This window comes from Ursus arctos, unplaced genomic scaffold (genome assembly GCF_023065955.2).
Source record: "Ursus arctos isolate Adak ecotype North America unplaced genomic scaffold, UrsArc2.0 scaffold_4, whole genome shotgun sequence".
Classification (NCBI taxonomy): Eukaryota; Metazoa; Chordata; class Mammalia; order Carnivora; family Ursidae; genus Ursus; species Ursus arctos.
This window is the reverse complement of record NW_026623056.1, coordinates 27,521,847-27,540,909: the sequence shown is the minus strand read 5'-3', so window position 1 is coordinate 27,540,909 and position 19,063 is coordinate 27,521,847. Positions and strand designations below refer to the sequence as shown.

At 51.4% G+C, this 19,063-nt stretch overlaps 1 protein-coding gene across 1 annotated transcript in view; it reads right to left on the bottom strand.

Moving 5' to 3' along the window:
• Positions 1-5,526: 5,526 nt before the first annotated feature.
• The window catches only part of MUC4 (mucin 4, cell surface associated), a 31,360-nt gene continuing 17,823 nt past the window's right edge, over positions 5,527-19,063 (bottom strand). The window contains exons 16-28 of the mRNA XM_057306667.1: positions 18,746-18,836; positions 18,158-18,325; positions 17,504-17,605; positions 16,858-17,088; positions 15,476-15,613; positions 13,864-14,045; positions 11,986-12,145; positions 10,875-11,054; positions 10,371-10,444; positions 8,910-8,974; positions 8,588-8,826; positions 6,570-6,732; positions 5,527-5,722 (exon numbers count right to left, since the gene is read on the bottom strand). Of these exons, the coding sequence (XP_057162650.1) occupies positions 5,527-5,722; positions 6,570-6,732; positions 8,588-8,826; positions 8,910-8,974; positions 10,371-10,444; positions 10,875-11,054; positions 11,986-12,145; positions 13,864-14,045; positions 15,476-15,613; positions 16,858-17,088; positions 17,504-17,605; positions 18,158-18,325; positions 18,746-18,836 (1,989 nt within the window). The remainder of the gene's footprint in view (positions 5,723-6,569; positions 6,733-8,587; positions 8,827-8,909; positions 8,975-10,370; positions 10,445-10,874; positions 11,055-11,985; positions 12,146-13,863; positions 14,046-15,475; positions 15,614-16,857; positions 17,089-17,503; positions 17,606-18,157; positions 18,326-18,745; positions 18,837-19,063) is intronic.

Below are 19,063 nucleotides of genomic sequence, written 5' to 3'. Positions count from 1 at the left end.
GAGGGAACACAAGCAGTGGGAGTGGGAGAGGGAGAAGCAGGCAACATTCCCACTGAGCAGGGAGCCCGATGTGGGGATCGATACCAGGACCCTGGGATCATGACCTGAGCCGAAGGCAGATGCTTAACGACTGAGCCACCCAGGTGCCCCCATAAATTCCATTCTTAAATAGCTTTTCTTTTCTTGCTTTGCATTTATTTGAATCAGGGATACCTGATAGAGTAGATAATTAATCTTAAATACATGCATATAAGGACACCCGTGTACATGCAAATCTGATGACCGTTCTTGGAAGCCACAAAGTTCGTAAAATATAGGCAATAGCAATTAGAAGCATTTGGGAATTAAAATGTGTAAATACGCTTGCATGTGTGTGTGTGTGAGAGAGAGAGAGAGAGAGAGAGAGGAGAGAATTACTGGAAATGACCAGAATTAGCAGAAGTAATGTTCCAAACCAGAAGGCCTGGGGAAAATTCTCCAGTTATTTAAGACTCAAGGGTGTGTGTCTGGGGCGCCTGGGTGGTTCAGTCGTTAAGCGTCTGCCTTTGGCTCAGGGCGTGATCCCGGCGTTCTGGGATCGAGCCCCACGTCAGGCTCCTCCGCTGGGAGCCTGCTTCTTCCTCTCCCACTCCCCCTGCTTGTGTTCCCCCTCTCGCTGGCTTGTGTTCCCCCTCTCGCTGGCTGTCTTTCTCTCTTAAATAAATAAATAAAATCTTAAACCTTAAATCTTAAGGGTGTGTCTATGAGGTGAAAATGGCACGTATTTCGTGCAGACAAATGTGGGTGTGGACCCAAACAAGATAGCCTGTCTACAGTCACCGGTGACTCAGAAGGCAAAGACACAGGCTGTGATGAGGACAGCGTGAGGTGGCCCTATTCCCAAGAGACTTCAGCTGAAGCTCCTGCCACAGCCAGTCCTTCCTTCAACCTCTGTGAGGGGGACCGGCCACAGGTGAGTGGACAGCAGTGAATGCTAACTGATCCCATGGGTGTCCCCCAAATTCCAATGAGTGGGCATCATATTTTGGTATCAATAAATACTTATGTTGGTACATCATACCAGTTATCTACTGTTTGCCATCTGGTCCTTAAAAGCTGCTTGCCTTAAGCCCAGAGGGAGTTTCTGGAAGGCTCCTTTAAGGGCAGGGAAGGATGGGCAAGGGAATCTGTGTTTCTGGCTAAGCATTTCGCCAGGCAGCTCCCTCTAAGGGTGCCCCCCACCCACTGAGGGTGTCTCAGCGGCCTGCCGCCAGCTGGGAATGGGGGTGGAGGCTTCCTCCTTCCGCCAAGCCAACACATGCCTGGAACCCTGAAGAAGGGCCCATCAGTTCTTTATTTCAGGTGCATAAGTGACAGAATCCAAATCACACAGATCCGGCGGGTGGGCTGATGACAATGCGCAGTCGTGTTCTGTATCTGACTGCACCACTCACCAAGTGGCCTTTCCTTGCCACACAGACACCTCCCTATTTTTTCTTTTTAAAGATTTATTTATTTATTTATTTGAGAGAGAGAGAGAGCATGCACACGCAAGCAAGGGGAGGGGCAGAGAGAGAGGAGAGGAAGAGAAGCAGAGCCCCGATGTGGGGCTCAGTCTCATGACCCTGAGATCATGACTGGAGCCAAAACCAAGAGTAGGATGCTGGACCGCTGAGCCACCCAGGCACCCCAGCCTCCTTCCTTTTTCATGACACCCTTTCTCTACATGCCCAGTGCTTCAGCCATTTTGACCAGGTTACCAGTTAAAATAAAGGACACCCAGTTAAATGAGAATTTCAGATAAACTATGAATACTTTTTTAAAACGTGGGTATCCCACACACTTCATGGAACATCTTATACTAAAAAATTAGTTGTGATTTTTCTGAAACTCAAATTTAACTGAGCTTCCCGTATTTTTATTTGCTAAATCTGACAGCCTTACTTGCAAGGCCTCCTCTTCAACCAGTGTCCCCACTCCTCTTTTTCCCAATCTGGGGTCTTCCTTCTCTGCAGTAAGCTCCTGAGCTTCTCTTAGGCTTCGGATGTCTCTGCTGCCTCTGGCAGGGTTTTCTGCCATACTTCTTCTGTCTTCCCACACCCCCACCCCTCCACCATTGCCCGCTGAGAGGAGAAGAAGCTTAATGTCTGAAGATGGATGGGGGAAGAAGGACTTTGGGTTTGGGTGGTCTTGCTGCTCCATTTACAATCTTGCTTTTCTTTTAGGTTCCGTCTTCCCATGCTTGAGGATACCCAGTATCTATACCAACCACGTCTTGCCCAGCGTGGGTCAATCCCTTGCCAAGGGTCCTCACTGGGTTGAGGATGAAATGTAATTTTTGGACCTTATGCTCAAAGCGAGCCTTCCCCTCCCAAACCTTGAGTCATGTTACAAAGTCCTCACTGCATAACTTAGTTTTGAGATTACAATGGTCCTGGAAAGGCCATCTCACCAGTCCACCATGCTTGCCTTGCCCCTTCAGCCCCTTTTTTCTAATTGCTGGACACTGCCCCCCAGCCCACTCCATCTCTCTCTAGCGACATATGTGCTTAATTCTTTTTATTTAAATGTTTACAATCTTTTAAATTAATAAACCTAATTTTTTGGAGTACTTTTATGGTCACAATGAAACTTTTAACTGAGTTAAAAGTACGAAGTTCCCACATATCCCCTTCCCCCACACACACTCCCAAACTTCCCCACCATCAACATCCCCCACCGGAGTGCATTGTTACAATCAATGAACCTACACTGACACGTCATTATCACCCAAGGTCAGCAGTTTACATTAGCGTTCATTCTTCTTTTTTGAACACGAAGTATAATTGACATACAATATTATATTAATCTCAGGTGTACAACATAGTGATTCGACATTTTACATATTATGAAATGATCACCGTAAGTCTAGTTACCATCTGTCTCCATATAAAGTTAATATAATATTATTATCTATATTCTCTATGCCGTACATTACATCCCCGTGGGTTATTTTATAACTGGAAGTTTCTACCTCTTCATCTCCACCCATTTTGCCCACCCCTCAGCACCCCTTTCCTCTAGTGTGTGATAGCTGTAGGTTTTTTAAATTTAATTTTATTTTATTTTTAGAGAGAAATCGATTGTGTGCGTGCACACATAAGCAAGGTCAGGGAGGGGGTGGGCAAAGGGAGAGGGAGAGGGGGAGAGAGAATCCCAGACAGGCTCCATGCCCAGTGTGGAGCCCAGTGCGGGCCTTGATCCCATGACCCTTAGATCATGAACTGAGCCGAAATCAAGAGTCAGAAGCTTAACTGACTGAGCCATCCAGGTGCCCTGTGCTGTAAGGTTTTTAAAAAAATCAACCTGAGGAAGTTCCCCTCCATTCCTGGCTTGCTAAGAATTTTGGTGTTTGAATTTGTCAAATGTGTTTTCTGCAACTATTGGTATAATCATATGATTTTTCTTGTTTATTCTGTTGATGTGACAGATTACATTAATTGATTTTTGAATGTTGAATCAGCCTTGCATACCTGGAATACATGCGACTTGGTCATGGCATATAATTCCTTTTATTCATTGTCAGATTTTTCTTGCTAATGTTTTGTTGAAGATTTTTGCATCTATGCTCCTGAGCGATCTTGCTGTATAGTTTTGTTGTTGTTGTTTTTTCTGGTTTGGGTATTAGGGTAGTGCTGGCCTCATAGAATGAGTTAGGAGGTATTCCCTCTGCTTCAGCCTTCTGAAAGAGATTATGGAGAACTGGTAGAATTTCTTCCTGGAATGTTTGGTAGAATTCACCAGTGAATCCATCTGGGCTATGAGCTTAATTCTTGTTAAATGAATGCTAGGATTAGGGACGCCTGGGTGGCTCGGTCGGTTAAACGTCCCAGGGTTCGGGGATCGAGTTCTGAATGGGGCTCCTTGCTCAGTGGGGAGCCTGCTTCTCCCTCTGCCTGCCGCTCCCCCTGCTTGTGCTCTCTCTCTCTGACGAATAAATAAATAAAATCTTTTTAAAAAAAGCTTTTAAAAATAATGAACTCTAGGATTAAATAAATGTGCGTGTGTGTGCTTTAAGTAGACTCCACACCCAGCAAGGGGCTTGAACTCATGACCCCAAGATCAAGAGCTGCATGCTCTCACAACTGAGCCAGCCAGGCACCCTGAATAAATGTGGTTTATATGGAGGTTTGATTACTCTTTGGGGCAGTTGAGGGTAAAGCCAAAACTTTGCACATACGGGAGGGGTTTCGCCTACTGGGAGTAGTCATTCTCTATGAAGAGCAGACAGTTTGGAGTCTCTGCTCAGGTGAGAGATCATGTTTCTTCTCCTGAACTTCCTCCAACACCGTTGCTCACCTTCGAGAGTGGGCTGAGCGCCAGGTTCAGATCATGTGACCTCCTGTCCTACCCTACACTTGTCTGGACCGGTGATGAACAATTGATAGAAGCTGGACTAATCGGATTCTCCCTTCAGGGATTTGGGATTTAGGACCAGGAGGCAGCTACCCAGTTTCTCCATAGAGTTGGAATTAAGGTATCCTAGACCCAGGAGTCGTGGACCAGTTTTTACTGGACTCGTTATACCAGAGAGGTGTGAAGTTCTGCCTGCTAGGAGAGAAGATGAGTTGGAAACTTGTCAGGTTGCTGGGAATGGGCAGAGTGGGGCCAAGGGACTGCGGGGTGGAGAGGCTCAGAAGACTCCAGTGGGGCTCAGGAAAGGACAGAAAGTATATTAGGAATTGGCTACTCCAGGTCGAAGGAGGGGGGTGCGTGGCATGCTTCTCAAATTGGTTCTTGGAAAGGGAGCTGGAATGGTTTAATCCCTCCTCCAGGGAACACAGGCAGTGGGGACAAGAACCTGACAGGTAAAGGCACTTGGAACTGACGGACAGAGACCAGCAAGGCAGCAAGGGTTCCTGGGTGAGTCTGGGCTACTCCATGTGGGGGTGTCTCCACCATCCTCCTGGGAAGGCCAGGCTTTGGCCTGTGTTTCTTCCCCTGGGAGGGAGAAGACAGTGATGTGTGGAGGCTGAAGCAAGGGTCCACCTGGGCTAGAGCAACAAGCTTCCCCGCGGAGAGCAGCTGTGGGCCGAAGCAGGACTGGGTCCTGCCCGCCTTTGCTCCTCCACTCCCTGTGCCTAGCCCTCCAGCCACCAGAGGAAAATCACGAGTGGAATCCATGGCTTTGGAAACACAAAAAGTCAGGATTTTACTTAAATAGATTTTAATTAGAAGTAAACTGGAGTTTTTTGGTTTTTTATACAACTGGTTTTTAACTTAGAGCCATCGCCCCATTATTAACTCTGATGTGTGCATGTCCTTCTTGTGGGTACATTTGTGAGAGAATCCATCCGTTAAGTAGGTGGTCTTTATGGCCCCTTCCTGTCTGTCTCTGTGTCTACTGATTTTATTATGATTCATTGCCTTGAAGAATCCTGAGTCGACTTCAAGCACCTTCTTTTTCCCAGTCTCCTCCAGGGAACGGCGCCTCGGGCAGGTGTGTGGGTGAGGCTGGGGTGGGTCCTGAGGTATCCTAAGCCACAGCTGCCCCGTCGGGGCCAGGCCTCAGCTTTCTGAGTCCAGGGGGTAGGAGTAGTGGTTCCCGGAGTAGCACCAGAAGCGCAGGACCACGAACCCCGCGGCCCCCAGCGGCAGGAGGAAGCCCAGGGCTCCAAAGAGGATTCCGAAGAAGGCGCCGAGCTTCAGGCCCAGGTGCTCACAGCGCTCGCCCCAGGGCGCGTAGATGGAGAAGGGCTCACAGCTGCGCACAGAGAGAGGGGACACGGTCAACAGTGGGGAGGCCCCGGGAGGTTTTCCACGACAGTCTGGGCTCCCCTCTAGGGAAGGAGGCGGAGCTGAAGCGTGGCTACTGACTTCACCTGGGCTCAGCTCCACCTGGCCAGCGGGGCGGGGCCGGCTGCCGGGGAGCAGGTGCAGGCAGAAGCCCCGGTTCCTCCCAGCCCTCCTCAGACCTGGGAGGGGAAGGGGCTGGGGGGATCTGGGATGGCAGGGGGTGCGAGGGTAGACACAGGGCACCGATGGGCCTCGAGGGCCCCGGGGAGGCGCTGCCCTTCTCCTCCTTAGCAGGCCTGCAGACTCCACGCACTCCCCTCACGGGAGCCCCTCAGACTGCTGATGAACCAGGGGTCGTAAGCCACCAGTTTGAGGGGGCCTCCCCTGACCCGTACTCTTAAGGAGGGGCAGGGCCGGGCCTAGACACAAGGCAGTGGGTGCCTTTCCCACAAAGAGACAGCAGAATGTTCACCCCAGAAGCCAAATCGGGTGGAAGAGTCTGCCTTTGGAACCCGCATCCCCCGACAGGGTCCTGGCTACCTTGGGCAGCAGGCTCTTTACCTCTCTCTTCTTTAAAATGGTCCCAATACCCACCCCGTAGCTGAGTTTGAGTTTTAGAGGTAATATAGCGTCTTTCTTCTCCGCACAGAGTAAGCACTCATGTCTTTTCCGTGATCCCTGTTCTCTCAGTTATAAAAGAACCATCCGAACTTTCAGACCCCACAAGTTATGCTGGCATTTCTGGGCCCCCCTTGCAGTCTCCCCACCCAGCTCGGATGCGCCAGCTCTGCTCTCCCTGCCGTCTCCCCACTCACCTGCAGCGGGGCCCCTGGGGCAGGTGCTGGCACCGGCCTCCGTGCTGACAGTAGCCCTCGGCGCAAGGGGACACGCAGGTGAAGCCGCCCTGGGGGCTGTAGACCAGGCGGTAGTCCTTGTAGCTGCTGCAGTTGAAGTAATCCCCCAGCACGCTCACGTTCACTGCCAGGAAGGACACAGTGAACACGGAGAGCAATCAGGAACACCAAATCCATACCTTCCCATCAAGGCTCCTGTTCCCAGGCATCCATCCTGAGAGATCACTGGAACCGCACACAAATGTGTACGTTCACGGAGTCCAGAGCAGCACGGTTACAATAGCAGCCATGTCCAATAGGCAGGGTTTGTTAACCAAGGAATATTGTGCAACCAGGAAGCACCATGGGATGGAAAATGCATTGGTGAAGAGCAAATGCTTTGAAGTAAACCAGACCTAAGCTGAAATTCAAACTCTGCTACTAACTAGTTGTGTGCTTTGGGGGAAATTCCTTTACTCCTTCAGCCTCAGTTTCCTTATCTTTAAAAGGAAACGATACTCATAGTACCTACCTTGCTGCGAATTTTAAAGGAGATAAAATATACGGAGTATTCATGACGTTGCCTAACACAGTAAGCATCAATACACGGTCACTATTGGTACAACCTTCTGTTTAAAATATAGCGCACCACGGGCGCCTGGGCGGCGTAGTCGGTTAAGCGTCCCACTCTTGATTTTGGCTCAGGTCATGATTGCAGAGTCATGAGATTGAGCCCCTCATGGGGCTCATGCTCAGTGCAGAGCCTGCTTGAGATTCTCTCCCTCTCCCTCTGTTGCTCCCCCCTCTCTAAAATAAATAAATAAATCTTTAAATAGAATACAGTATACTATATTAAAATGTTTAATAATATAGCAAATGGGAACACATACACAATATAAAAGATAATATGTTCACAACTGCTTAAGTAATGAGGTTATCAAACATTAGGTTCCACTCGACCCCCCCCCTTTTTTTTGGTGGGCTGCAAAGCGGTTTATTGAGCGCTAATACAAAGCTCCCGAAGAGGGAGGGGACCTGAGAGGGTTGCCCTGCTTGATCCCTTTATTATAAAAAATACTGGTATGAGTGAAGATTCCTATGCATAGAAGAAAATTCAGAAGGATGTGTGCAAAACAGACTTGTCTTTGGGGATTGGAATTACAGGTGATTTTTTTCTCTTCTTTTTGTTAATTTGTGTTTCCTCAACTTTCTACAATAAACATATTGTACTTGTATAATAAAAATTGTGGAGTTTTTTGGTTTGTTTTCTTTAACGAAACTCATAGTCAGGTCTGGGGTGGTTCCCTTATCCCCACCCCTAACGCCCTACCACACACACAAAGTAGTTTGGAGGATTGCACACTGTTGCCCCGAGAAGGGAGGAGGCACAGCCTGGATCCGAGCAGCTCTTGCTTGGTCCCACCCTCGAGTCACACAGAGCGGCTTCTGCTGGGTTTGGCGTGGTCACTGCCCTGTTCTCTGCCTCACTCCCAAAATAGGGTGGTCCATTCCTTTCCTTCTCCAGAGTACTTAGCAACTGATCTCAGTCTCTTTCCAGGATAATCAGGGACAATCACTACTTAATATCCTCTAGCGGGAGGGCAAAGGCAAAAGGGAAGTCCCTGTTGATGTTTATAAAGTGCAATGGTATTTTAACAAAATCGTTAATAATTTTATTGAAAGAAAGAAAACTGTCAGCAGCCATGGTCAGGAAGGTGGCAATTAAGAGTAAATGTTCTGTGAAGCTGTCTCCCTGGGGATTCCTCAAGCAGTATTTTGTGCTCTACTCTCAAATCTAGAAAGCTGGTGGGTAAAATGTTTAACAATCTCTCTCAAAAATGACCAACAAAAAGCCTAAATTACTTGCTTTTGGCTTATCTGTGGCCCTCCATAGAAACCGTCCCACCATGGGTTTGTGTGGGCTGAAGATCTGTGATAGGTTCCCCCATTTGCCTCCTCCTTCAGCTATCCCAGTGACAATCCCCAGGACAGCAACTCACGAGCTGACAAACTGGCCACGTCTTCCCTGGAGATGGAGTGGAAGTTCACGTTGGTCCTGGGCCCCTCACTTCCGTTCCACCGCCTCCACGAGGCCTGGGGTAAGAACGCTTCCACCACTGCATCCAGCAGCTGAGTGTTCAGGAAGTCGATGACAGGACCGCGAGGGAGGTACTGGAACTCCGAGATGACCTTCCAGCGTCTAAGTAAACTTCCGGAGGCCAGCGTTGTCCCAGAATCACTGTGTGGGAGGGTTACAGTGAGGGACGAAGAGTGGAGGCGGAGGGTGAGACCTGGGGACCGGGTGGGGACAGTCCCACTTACCTTTGTGTCACTAGGCTGTTCCGGAGAAAGGCCCGCACGTTCAGGTTTCCCAGTCTGTAGGCCACCTAGGGCAGAGGATGGGGGCGACGGGTGACCGTGAGGTCCAGTCCAAAGAGAAGACCCCTCCCACTTCAATGCATTTATTTCTCCCCGTCTGGCTCCTTCTTTGCTCGTGAGTGCCAGGACCTGCAGAGAGCTTCTCACCTCATTCTGCATCCCCACACCCCAGCCTAGCCTGGTGACCGGCCCTGGGTCCCTGCTTAGTAAAAGTTTGTTGGTGAGTAAAGGACTTGGCCTACCTCCCTGCCTCCAATGACAACAGGAGAATCTGAGACGAATGGCCCCTACCTTTGCCCCTGTTCCCTGGTTCACCCACTCATTCTCTCCCCACATGGACAGTGAACCTTGATTATGTGTAGCCAGACCTTGGGGATGGTCAGGTGCTGGGGGTGTGGGTCAAGCTGACTCGGGAACAGTCCATATTCAAACACCCATAGTCTGGTGAAGTTGACAAGCATCAGCGGCCTTGACCTTACAGAGTGTGGAGTGCTGTGGTGGTAGCAATAGTAATAATACTACTTTTTTTTTTTTAACAGAAAACCTACCTTTGTTTTTGTTTTTGTTTTTTTAAAGATTTTATTTATTTATTTGTTTGACAGCCAGCGAGAGAGGGAACACAAGCAGGGGCAGTGGGAGAGGAAGAAGCAGGCTCCCAGCAGAGGAGCCCCATGTGGGGCTCAATCCCAGAACGCTGGGATCACGCCCTGAGCCGAAGGCAGACGCTTAACGACTGAGCCACCCAGGTGCCCCAGTAGTAATAATACTTCTTATTATAATTTTTGAACACTTGTATTTTAGGCACCGTGGTGAATGCTTTATGTACATTATCATTTAGACCTTGACACAACCCACTGACATGGGTACTATTATTATTTCTGCTTTGCAGATGAGACGTCAAATTGTCTAATGATTACACCTGCTCTAGAGAATGGTAGAACGATGATTTGAACCCGGGTATGTAGGGTTCTAGAACCACAGTAATTCAACTACTGTGTGACTTTGCCTGTGGTTGAGGAATGGACAAGGGCATAGGAGCCAAAAAGAGGGAGCTGCCAGTTTGCTCTGGGAAGTCAGGGAAGGCTTCCTGGAGGTGAAATGCCTTCTTGAGTTTCTACCACGCAATACCCAAGCGCAGGTCTCTAGGGACACTCAGAAGGAGAGGCTGGGGTGACTTGGCCCCCCTAGACCCAAGTCTGGTTATTCCAGTCCCCTTGGAGATCTCTGTCCTGGGGCTTCCTGCCTTCCTCACCCCCAACCCTCACCAGGGGCCGGAGGCTCCGGCCTCCTGTGGCAACTGAATCCAGATGGATGACTAGAGGCAGAACACATAAATGAGGGCTGAGACCCTGCCCTGACCCTGCCAAGACCCCTCCCCACCCAGAGGTGGCCTGCAGCACTGACCGAGGCATTGACATCTGTCACGGAGGCATTTTCTTCCTCACTGAGCCAGAGCTGGATGCTTCTTACAGGAAGCTCTGGAAATGGGAGAAGCAGATTCACAATCACCTCACTGTTTTCATAGACTTACCCAAGACGGTCGTTGGGGAAGCTCAGGGAGACTGCCCCGTTCTACAGTGACAGAAAGTCCCCAGAGAAATCAGGAGCAGTGGCTGAGTCTGCTGACCCTGACCCTAGCACCCATTCGACTGTGGTCAAGGCTTCCTGACCCTTGTCTCTCTGGTCCACGAGGCCCCCTTCAGTCTTCCCTCAGCAGACTGCTCGGGCCTGGGGCTCGTGCTGTGGCAGCTGCCCCCCACCCTCTCCCAGAGCCGGCCACTTACCATCAGCACAGAGAGATTTGGAGTTCCGTGAGTTTGAGGAACTTCACTCTGCCCCCTCTCCCCCGAGTCCCTCATCTCCCCTCAGGGTGACAGAAATGCGGAGGCAGAGAGCATCTGACGGTACCTTGAAGGAGGATTGGAGTGAAGTTGTTCCCAGCCACGAAGCAGCGGGTGTCGGTGAAGGCTGGGGGGCAGGTGCAGGCCGGCTGGCAGCCCAGAGCCTGGGAGATGTAGCAGTGGCCCTGGTTGTAGCAGTAATTCACAGGGCAGGACCGGTTCTGACAGGGGAGAGAGGGCTCCAGGGCTGCAGGGGGAGCAGGGGGGTCAGCAGACCAGGCTGGGCAGCAGTGGGGAGCCCCAGCCCCCAGAAAGCTTCTAGGATGGCCTTCGTTTCTTTCACCCTCAAAGCCCGCTCAGTCTGCGTTCTGCTCTTGAGTCGCTCTGAACACCCAACTATCCTCTCCCTTTTCCAGATAGTTCTCTGCTGGGAAAACTTTTTCTTCTGCCAGGTCGGTATGCTCCCACTTCTGCTGAGGGAATGGCGTGTTTATCAGACCCCCTGCATCAGGAAAGGACCCAGAAGGCTGGCAGGAGCAGGGCCTGCCGGCCTGCTTTCCTCACTTCCATCCCTTTTTCTACCATATTAAAGCTGTGGTTCTACGCGCTCTGGCCTCCGCTCAGAAGACACAGTGGCCTCCAGATTTCCTTCAGGATCTCTAGGGGGCTTAGTGAAGGCTTCCCGTGAGCTCCCTCATCATGACTCCAGTTGCTCAGAGGTCAAGAACAGGTGGTGGAAGAAGGACTCAAAGGGAGGACTCGCCCCTGCCACCAGATGCCCATGGCAGCCCCCCAGATGTCCCAACTGAGATGTGGAAACCCTGAGCTTTGTGTCTCTGAAGACACATGAGGAGCCTGAGGGCCTCAGCTTGCCTCTGGCTCCCTGGTGGCTGCTGGACATCTGCCCCTGTCCCCAGGCCATCTTCAGTCTTTCGCCCTGAGTTTTCCCCATCAGCGCGTCAGCCTGCCCTGCCCTGGCCGCTCCCCGTGCCTGCACAATCTCTTCTTCAGCCTCACACCTCACCAGACGTCCTGACCCCCTCACCATAGCCGTCTGTATTGAGTATTCTAAAGACTTGCAGGAAAGGGGAAAGAAATGGTTTGCCCCAGGCCCTAGGCCCTCTAGGTATCAACCGTCCCCCGAGCCTCCTCCTGTCAGGGCCCTGTCCCCGGCTCACCGGCACAGTGACGCCCATCCCCAGTCAGGTTTGGGGGGCAGGCCCCACAGCCCTTCCCAGGAAAGCACTGCACATTCCCGAAGCACGGCTCATCACAGGGGTTCTTGGAGCTTTCACAGTGGCGGCCAAAGTTGTTCCCGTCACACTTGCAGTCGGCCGCCTGGAATGGGTTGCTGATTACCGGGTAGCCAGGAGGCTGAACCATTAAAGGCTTCTGGGTGTTTCTGTTCTGACCCCTCTGGTCTGAGAACCCATGGACCTCGAGTCCTTGTCTTAATTTTCCCAGCATCTACTTGAGCACCTTCTTGACCAGGCTGTGCTCCTGTTCATTCTTGCCAAGCCGACAGGGCTCCCCGGGCCGTTCTTTCCCCCCTCCCCCAGCGCCCGTCTGTCTGGTGCGAGCCCTGGGATCTCAGCTACACCATATCTCCTTGCCTGAAACCCTTTACAGAGTAAGACAGGGGCTAAATAAATATTTTACTACCCCTTGAAAGCTGGATCTTACGTAAGCTCAGTTTCCTGCTGGATCTTTCCTTGCTGACTCCCAAACCAAGAAGCCTCACTGCTAAGCACAGTGAGAACGCACAGCAACCAGAAAAATGACACAGGGAGGTACCGATTCCCCAAACCTTGCCAAGCCCCCTGGTCTCTCTATTCTGATACCCCTACAGAGATGACTCTGAAAATCTCCCTAAAATGAACCTCCCTAACGCTTTCTACTTCCAAGAGTGGATATTTTGGGATACCTAAAATATTATATTGATTTTAATCTCTATTTCTCCCAGTAACTACCTTTTTCCATCTTCTACCCCCTGGGCTCCTCTACCTCTCCCCCTTCCCAGTGGGAATTCTTTGTTCACGCTTCAGGAAAACGGTGTGTGTAAGGGCTGAGGGGGGGTGGGGTATTGGCAGCCAAACACTTTCTTTTATGGCTCCTGCTTTACAACCAAAACAAAATAAAACAAAAACAAAACAAAATTTTTTTAAAAGCAAATAGGGGCAAGATTCATAGACTAAGGCCAAATATCTTGATTAAAACTTGCATGAACAAAGATTTTCTCCAAAATGAAGAGATCCTTCTTTTAGCTGGAAAGAGACAATAAAAGAGAAAACAAAGGGGTTTGGGGGTGTCAACGTCATAGGGGACCTGCCCCTCTCTTCCCAACACCACAATGATGAGAACCCAGAGAGAAACGGCTGTGTGGTGCTTCTGGGCAGGTGGGACCTTAGGCACGGAAGCCGCAGAGCACCTCCCTGGGCCTGAAGAGGAGGGAGCATGGAGCCTGTGATCTGCGTAGGCTCCTGCACAGGGACCACAAGGATGCCTTCCTGCCCCCATCTCTCTATGCCTTGTTCTAGAACCGCGGAGCTGGGGGTGGGGGGTAGGGGTGGTGGCTGGGTGGCTCAGTCGGTTAAGCACCCGACTGTTGATTTTGGCTCAGGTCATGATCTCAGGGTCGTGAGATTGAGGCCCCCGTTGGGCTCCCTGCTCAGTGGGGAGTCGGCTTCGTATTCTCTCCCTCTCCTTCTTCTCCTCCCCCTACTTGCTTTCTCTGTCTTCCTCTCAAATAAATGAATAAGTCTTTAGAACTGTGAAGCTGGGGACCCCTGGGAAGCTTTAAGGAACGCTGAGGTGGATGTCTCCTGTCAGCCTGGCAGAATGGGAGCTAGGAGACAAAAATTCAGTTGAGCTATAAGCAGTGAAGAAAGTTCTGTTTCTTATAAGTTTATGGCCTGAGATTGGTGTTGACTCTCCTCACCTACCAGCTCCCAATACACACACTACCACAGAGGGACTGAAGCATGACATCCCTTCAGTTCCCACTGCCTTTCCCCTTAACAAGGAAACCGCCCCCCGACCCTCCTCCCAACACTCACCTCCAGGGAGGAATTGCCCACCCGGCTGGTCTGATTGTATAAACACTGGCTCTCTTCCTTGCAAGCACAGACCACTGTCTTTGGCTGGAGTACAGATGACAAATTGTCTTCGATGTTTCTTGCTAGAATCTCCAGAGTGAATGGTTCCAACGACTTTGGTGTCCATAGCAATGTCCCATTCTCTGCCCCAGGGAAGATAAGACCACTGAGAGCTGGGAGACTTGACTGTTGTGCCGTGTGGCACATCCTGGCATCTAACACCCCGAGTGCTATGTTGGCCTCCCTCCACCTCTCTCAGACCACCCCTCAAATGTCATCAGGCATTTCCTTGAGCGAGGCTGGTTTTCTGGAATGATCTCAGTTACACCCCAAGCTGGAGGTAGTATGAGCCCCACTAAGTGATGGCAGGGTGGAACTCCACAGAGGGGAAGGCAGTTGCGCCCTGAAGAGACCCCAAAGGGCAAATCTCCTTATGCCTGCACCAGGATGGGACATCCAGGAAGGACAGAGAGTAAGGCCATAAGGCCAGGATCTTCCGGATGCTTCCCCAGGCTACACTGCAGACAAAACACGCTTCCCCTTCACAGCAGCCCCATCTCTTGCCCCGATTTCTTGCGCACCCCTCTCGCTTCATGGACCTTTGACCTCCAGACACCAGACTACGGTGAAAACATTGCTACTTATCAGCAAGGACTCTTCTGATCCAAACCTATCTTACAGTGTCCAGGAAAATAAGCAGTTCTCCTTAACAGAGCAGATTGAGAGTTGTTGATAGTAGGGGACAGATGAGAGTCACTTCCAGGCTATCCCTCTTCAGGAGAGAAGCCCAGGGGAGGAGAAACTCTCCTGATGCTATTGGCTAGCACCTGGGAGGATGCCACATGGAGCCGAAGGGCGCACAGAAAGAAGCCCCTTCTTACGCACAGAGAAAGAAAACAAGGCAGAGAGAGGTGCTCTGAGCTCAAAATAAGGTCCCTAATGGCTTTGGTTTAGCAAAGATCAGTCACTAGCATAAATGGTGCCAGTCACAGAAAGCAAGCTGCATCCTGTGGACTTTGACTTTTTGACCCAGATCATGGTTATCCACCACTACGGACAGGGAGAGACGAGGCTTTGCTTGGTCCCAGCGCAGAAAAGCAAGGAGGGGAGGCAAAGTTAGGCAAACATGGTTGGCCAACATAAAATAATGAGAAACATACCAAATGAAGCTATTTGTATCTTTAAATCCTGCTCCATATGATATCCTTCTTTTAAGAGATTTGAGAATGCTTTAGATTAGTAATTTTTTTTAGTTGTTATACTTTATTCTAATAATTTGATGATTGCATAAAGCTGGTTAAAGATGATTGCACGTTATTGGATTTGAGGCGAAATGACCTTTGAATCAGTTGTATGGGCCCCGAGTCCGTGTGGCTCGCTGGCCGGACTGCCATAAGGCCATCACTGCTATTCACCGCGGGCACCTACCGGAATCATAGCGATCATTCCAAGAAATGCTGCTCCTGGGTATTCCGAAGGAAAAGTGACATGAAGCTGTCCGGTGTATACTGATGCAAAATTACCTAAAGATTGACTCTGACCTCATCCTTCCCACCTGCGGCCAAGCTCTTACCAAACAGCCTGAAGTCAGCGCTGCTGTGCCTCAGAGCGAATGTGACCTTCTCCGAGTGGCTTCTGTACTGAATCTGCTTGGTCTGCCCCACGTAGGCTTCCACCACACGCTGACCCTCGATAGAGGGTGGGTACTTATCTGAAACACAAAGAGGGGACTCGGGGCTTGGGGCAGGACATTTTCTTGCCTCACGGGCCTCCTCTCTGTCTAGTCCTCTGGTTTGTGTGAGGCGTTCTCAGGGCTGTGACCCACTTCTGGAAGCAGGAATTATTCTGTGTACCTGCCTTCAGATCTCCGTAAAGCAGCTGGGGTTCTACTGCCCGCCTGGCCAAATCCTTAAGCTTCTCTTTATCTTCCCCCCAGACAGGAATCAGGTCCAGTTCTTTCCTGATCAGAGTGCTATGCTGGGCACGGTACGACGTGAATCAGAGAACAGGGTTGTTCAGACCATCACAGAGTTTTGCCTTTGGAAGAGGGCTGGACACCGTGAGGCTAATCTCCAGATAGGCATTGCATTTGTCAGGAAACAGAGGAATACAGTGGAAATGCTATTTCCATTTCATTGTTCCTTCAGTCAGTCACTTCACACATTGATTGAGCACCTACCATATGGCTGGCACTGTTCTAGGTAGGACACGGCAGTAAGCAAATAATAAAAAAAGAGGTCTCTGAAAATGAGAAAATAGGCTAGATAGTTATAAGTGGTAAGGAGAAAAATGAAAGCAGGGAAGGTGAATAGGAAGCATGGGTAGATGTGAAATTTTAGACAGGCCAGCCGAGAAAGGCATGCTGAGAAGGGCACTCTATTTGCGTAGAGCCTTGAAGGAGGTGAGGGGCGAGCGTGGGGCTGTCTAGAGGAAGGGCGTCCGGGCGGAGAACAGCATGTGTGGGGTCCGGAGTCGGGAGTGAGCCTGGTGTGGTGGAAGAACACAGAGAAGCCAGTGGGGCTGGAGAGGAGGGAGCAGGGAGACGAGAAGTAGAGGAAGAGTTTGAGAGATGCTGGGGTCGGGTTGGAAAGGGCTTCGAAGGTCATCACAGAGTGAGCTGGGGAGTCATGGGAGGAATGACATGAGCAAAAGAATCTGTTAAATTGAGCAGCTGGGTGGCTCAGTCGGTTAAGCGTCTGCCTTCGGCTCAGGTCATGATCTGGGAGCCCTGCGTGGAGCCCCGCATCGGGCTTCCCGCTCAGCGGGGAGTCAGCTTCTCCCTCTGCCCCTCCCCCTCCCACTCATGCTCTCTCTCTCTCTCTAATAAATAAATAAAATCTTAAAAAAAAAAGCATCTGTTAAATTTTTAAAATGCGTGGCTTCACTGTCATGAAAGGGGGGCTCCTCATCTGCCACCTGACGCTGCAACGCCTCCCCGCGCCTCGTGCCACTCACTGAGGGTGGCGTTCAGCCGCCGGTAGCTGCGGAGGAGCACCTTAGTGCTCTGGCCGGTGCTTGCGTTTCCTGTGACAGAGCTGTCATAGAGGCACTGCATGTCTCCATTACACTCGGCCACCAGCTCTTCATCCAAGGTTTTGTTTTTCAGTTGGGAAAGGAAGATAGGGGTGAAGTTGGCAGGCAGATGGCCATCTCTCTTGCCAAGGAGTCTTGTGTCATTGATTTCCCCTAGAACACATGGGAGGCCATGGCCTGGTATCAGGGTTGAGTCTCCAGCTACACTTCCGCCGTGTCCACCCCTTCCCCTGTGTCCACCCCTTCCCCTCACTTCACATGCCTTGGGGCGAGGGAGGGTGATGTGGAGGGATGGCGTGACTCTGGCTTTTGAGGCCGGAAAGCCCTACTCTAGTGAGTGAGGGCCCCCCCCTCCCTTGTCTTCTCTTTCAGGCAGAGACACGCAGGTGCGATGGGGGTGAAAGGGACAAATCTGGGGAGGCACCAGAATCCTCAGCATTTGCTCCTGGCCTTTCCAGCTCTCCCTCACAGAGGGTGGAGGTCTGGTTCCCACAGGCTGAGGGACACAATGCTTCCTTCATCCCAGCCCGGCCACGTCTACCCCGAGGACTCGGAGGCCCTGACTTACAGGTCATTCCGTACTGGAAAAGCAACTCCTCGGTGCTGTTGCTGGGAATGGCCGAGCCATTGGGCATCCTGAAGTCGTCATCTGGATTGTCATTCCAGACTCCTAAGCGACAGAGGAGGAGGTCGGCCACCCCGGTACTGTGGCTCTCCCCTTCCCTGGGGAGCACCGAATGAGTCACACTCAAGATGTGATGGGGAGGAGGGGGCCTGGGAAGCCTCTTCCAGTTGCATCTAGTCTCAGTTCCGTCCTTCTGGAGGAGGGGAGAGGACCATACCTCACCCGCCCCTCTGTCTCAAGGATGGAGGAGGGGAAAATGAAGGGGGAAATGGAGGAAGAAGAGAGGGGAAGTGGGGGCTGGAGGGAGGGGAAGGGCAGCTGCTGGCTCTATCCTCCCCAGAGCCCAACCTCAAAGCCCACTTGGCTACCATGGAACTGGAGTTTTAGGAGGACAAGAAGTGAGGCTTGAAAGAAGCTGAAGAGGTCTCTTGTCCCTCCCCACCTCTCCGCGCCCTCGGAGTTCTGTTCCCTGTAGGCCGAGGAAGGGAAGCTCAGCCTGGGACACCCACAGGCCAACTGGACGAGGAACTACCCCATGGTCTGGGGCCCAAGCTCTTGCTCCTGCTGCTGTCTCACAGAGTCCTGTCTGCTTCTCACCCAGGAGGCCTTCTGTGCAGTTTCGATACTCCTCTGGGAGGCCGCAGGAGGCATGGAGGATGTTGGAGAGGGCAATCACTGAGATGGTCACAGTCCCATCGAAGGTGGCTGACACCAGGGAGCCATTGCGGGCCATTATGATGCCAGTGGTGTTGAATATCTCCCGGCCTGGAAGGTTGGGAGACAGAGGAGGAAGAAACCAGCATTCCAAGACTTGGCAGTAGTGAAGGATCAAGGTGCAGAGGGGAGACTCTGAGAGCAGCTCCGGGGTGGCCTGGACGCCTTCTCCAGTGGCCCAAAGCCAAAGTCACAGGACATCCCCTGCCCTTCCTGGGGACTAGAGACAGGGGTGAGGCTGTCACGGCCTTGGAGGAAGGAGAGAAGTGAGGAGGGAAAGCCTAATGCCTGGCTCCTGAGTGAAGAAGCTACCCAGGCCCAGCTGCTGAAAGAAGAGGGGGTGAAGCAGAGTGCCAAGCCCCTCTCCCCACCCCCACTGCTGCTGCCTCCGCACGGCTTCCAGGCACGTGCCCCTCTGAAGCCTGACCCAGGGAAGCAGGAGAAAGTGGCTGACGGCTGTCCCCAGCCTACCTTCTGGGTCTTCACGGTTAATCTCAAATGCCACAGTCTGGTTATTGACCTGCACGTGGATTGTGTCATTGGGCTCAAGGAGCCATCGGACCTGGAAGGGAATTAGAGGAAGTCTAAGCCTGTCCTGCAGGTGGGCCCAGGGGCTGAGAAAAGAGGCTGCAGGGAGTTTGGACCTGAGCCCCGAGGAAGAGGGAGGTGGAGGTGATGATGCGGTTGTGCTAGCTAACGGCTTTAGGGTGCTCAGCATGGGCCAGCCTGGAGCTAGACACATTTCTCAGATGATCTCATTTAAATCTCACAACGGCCCTGTGAGGTAGG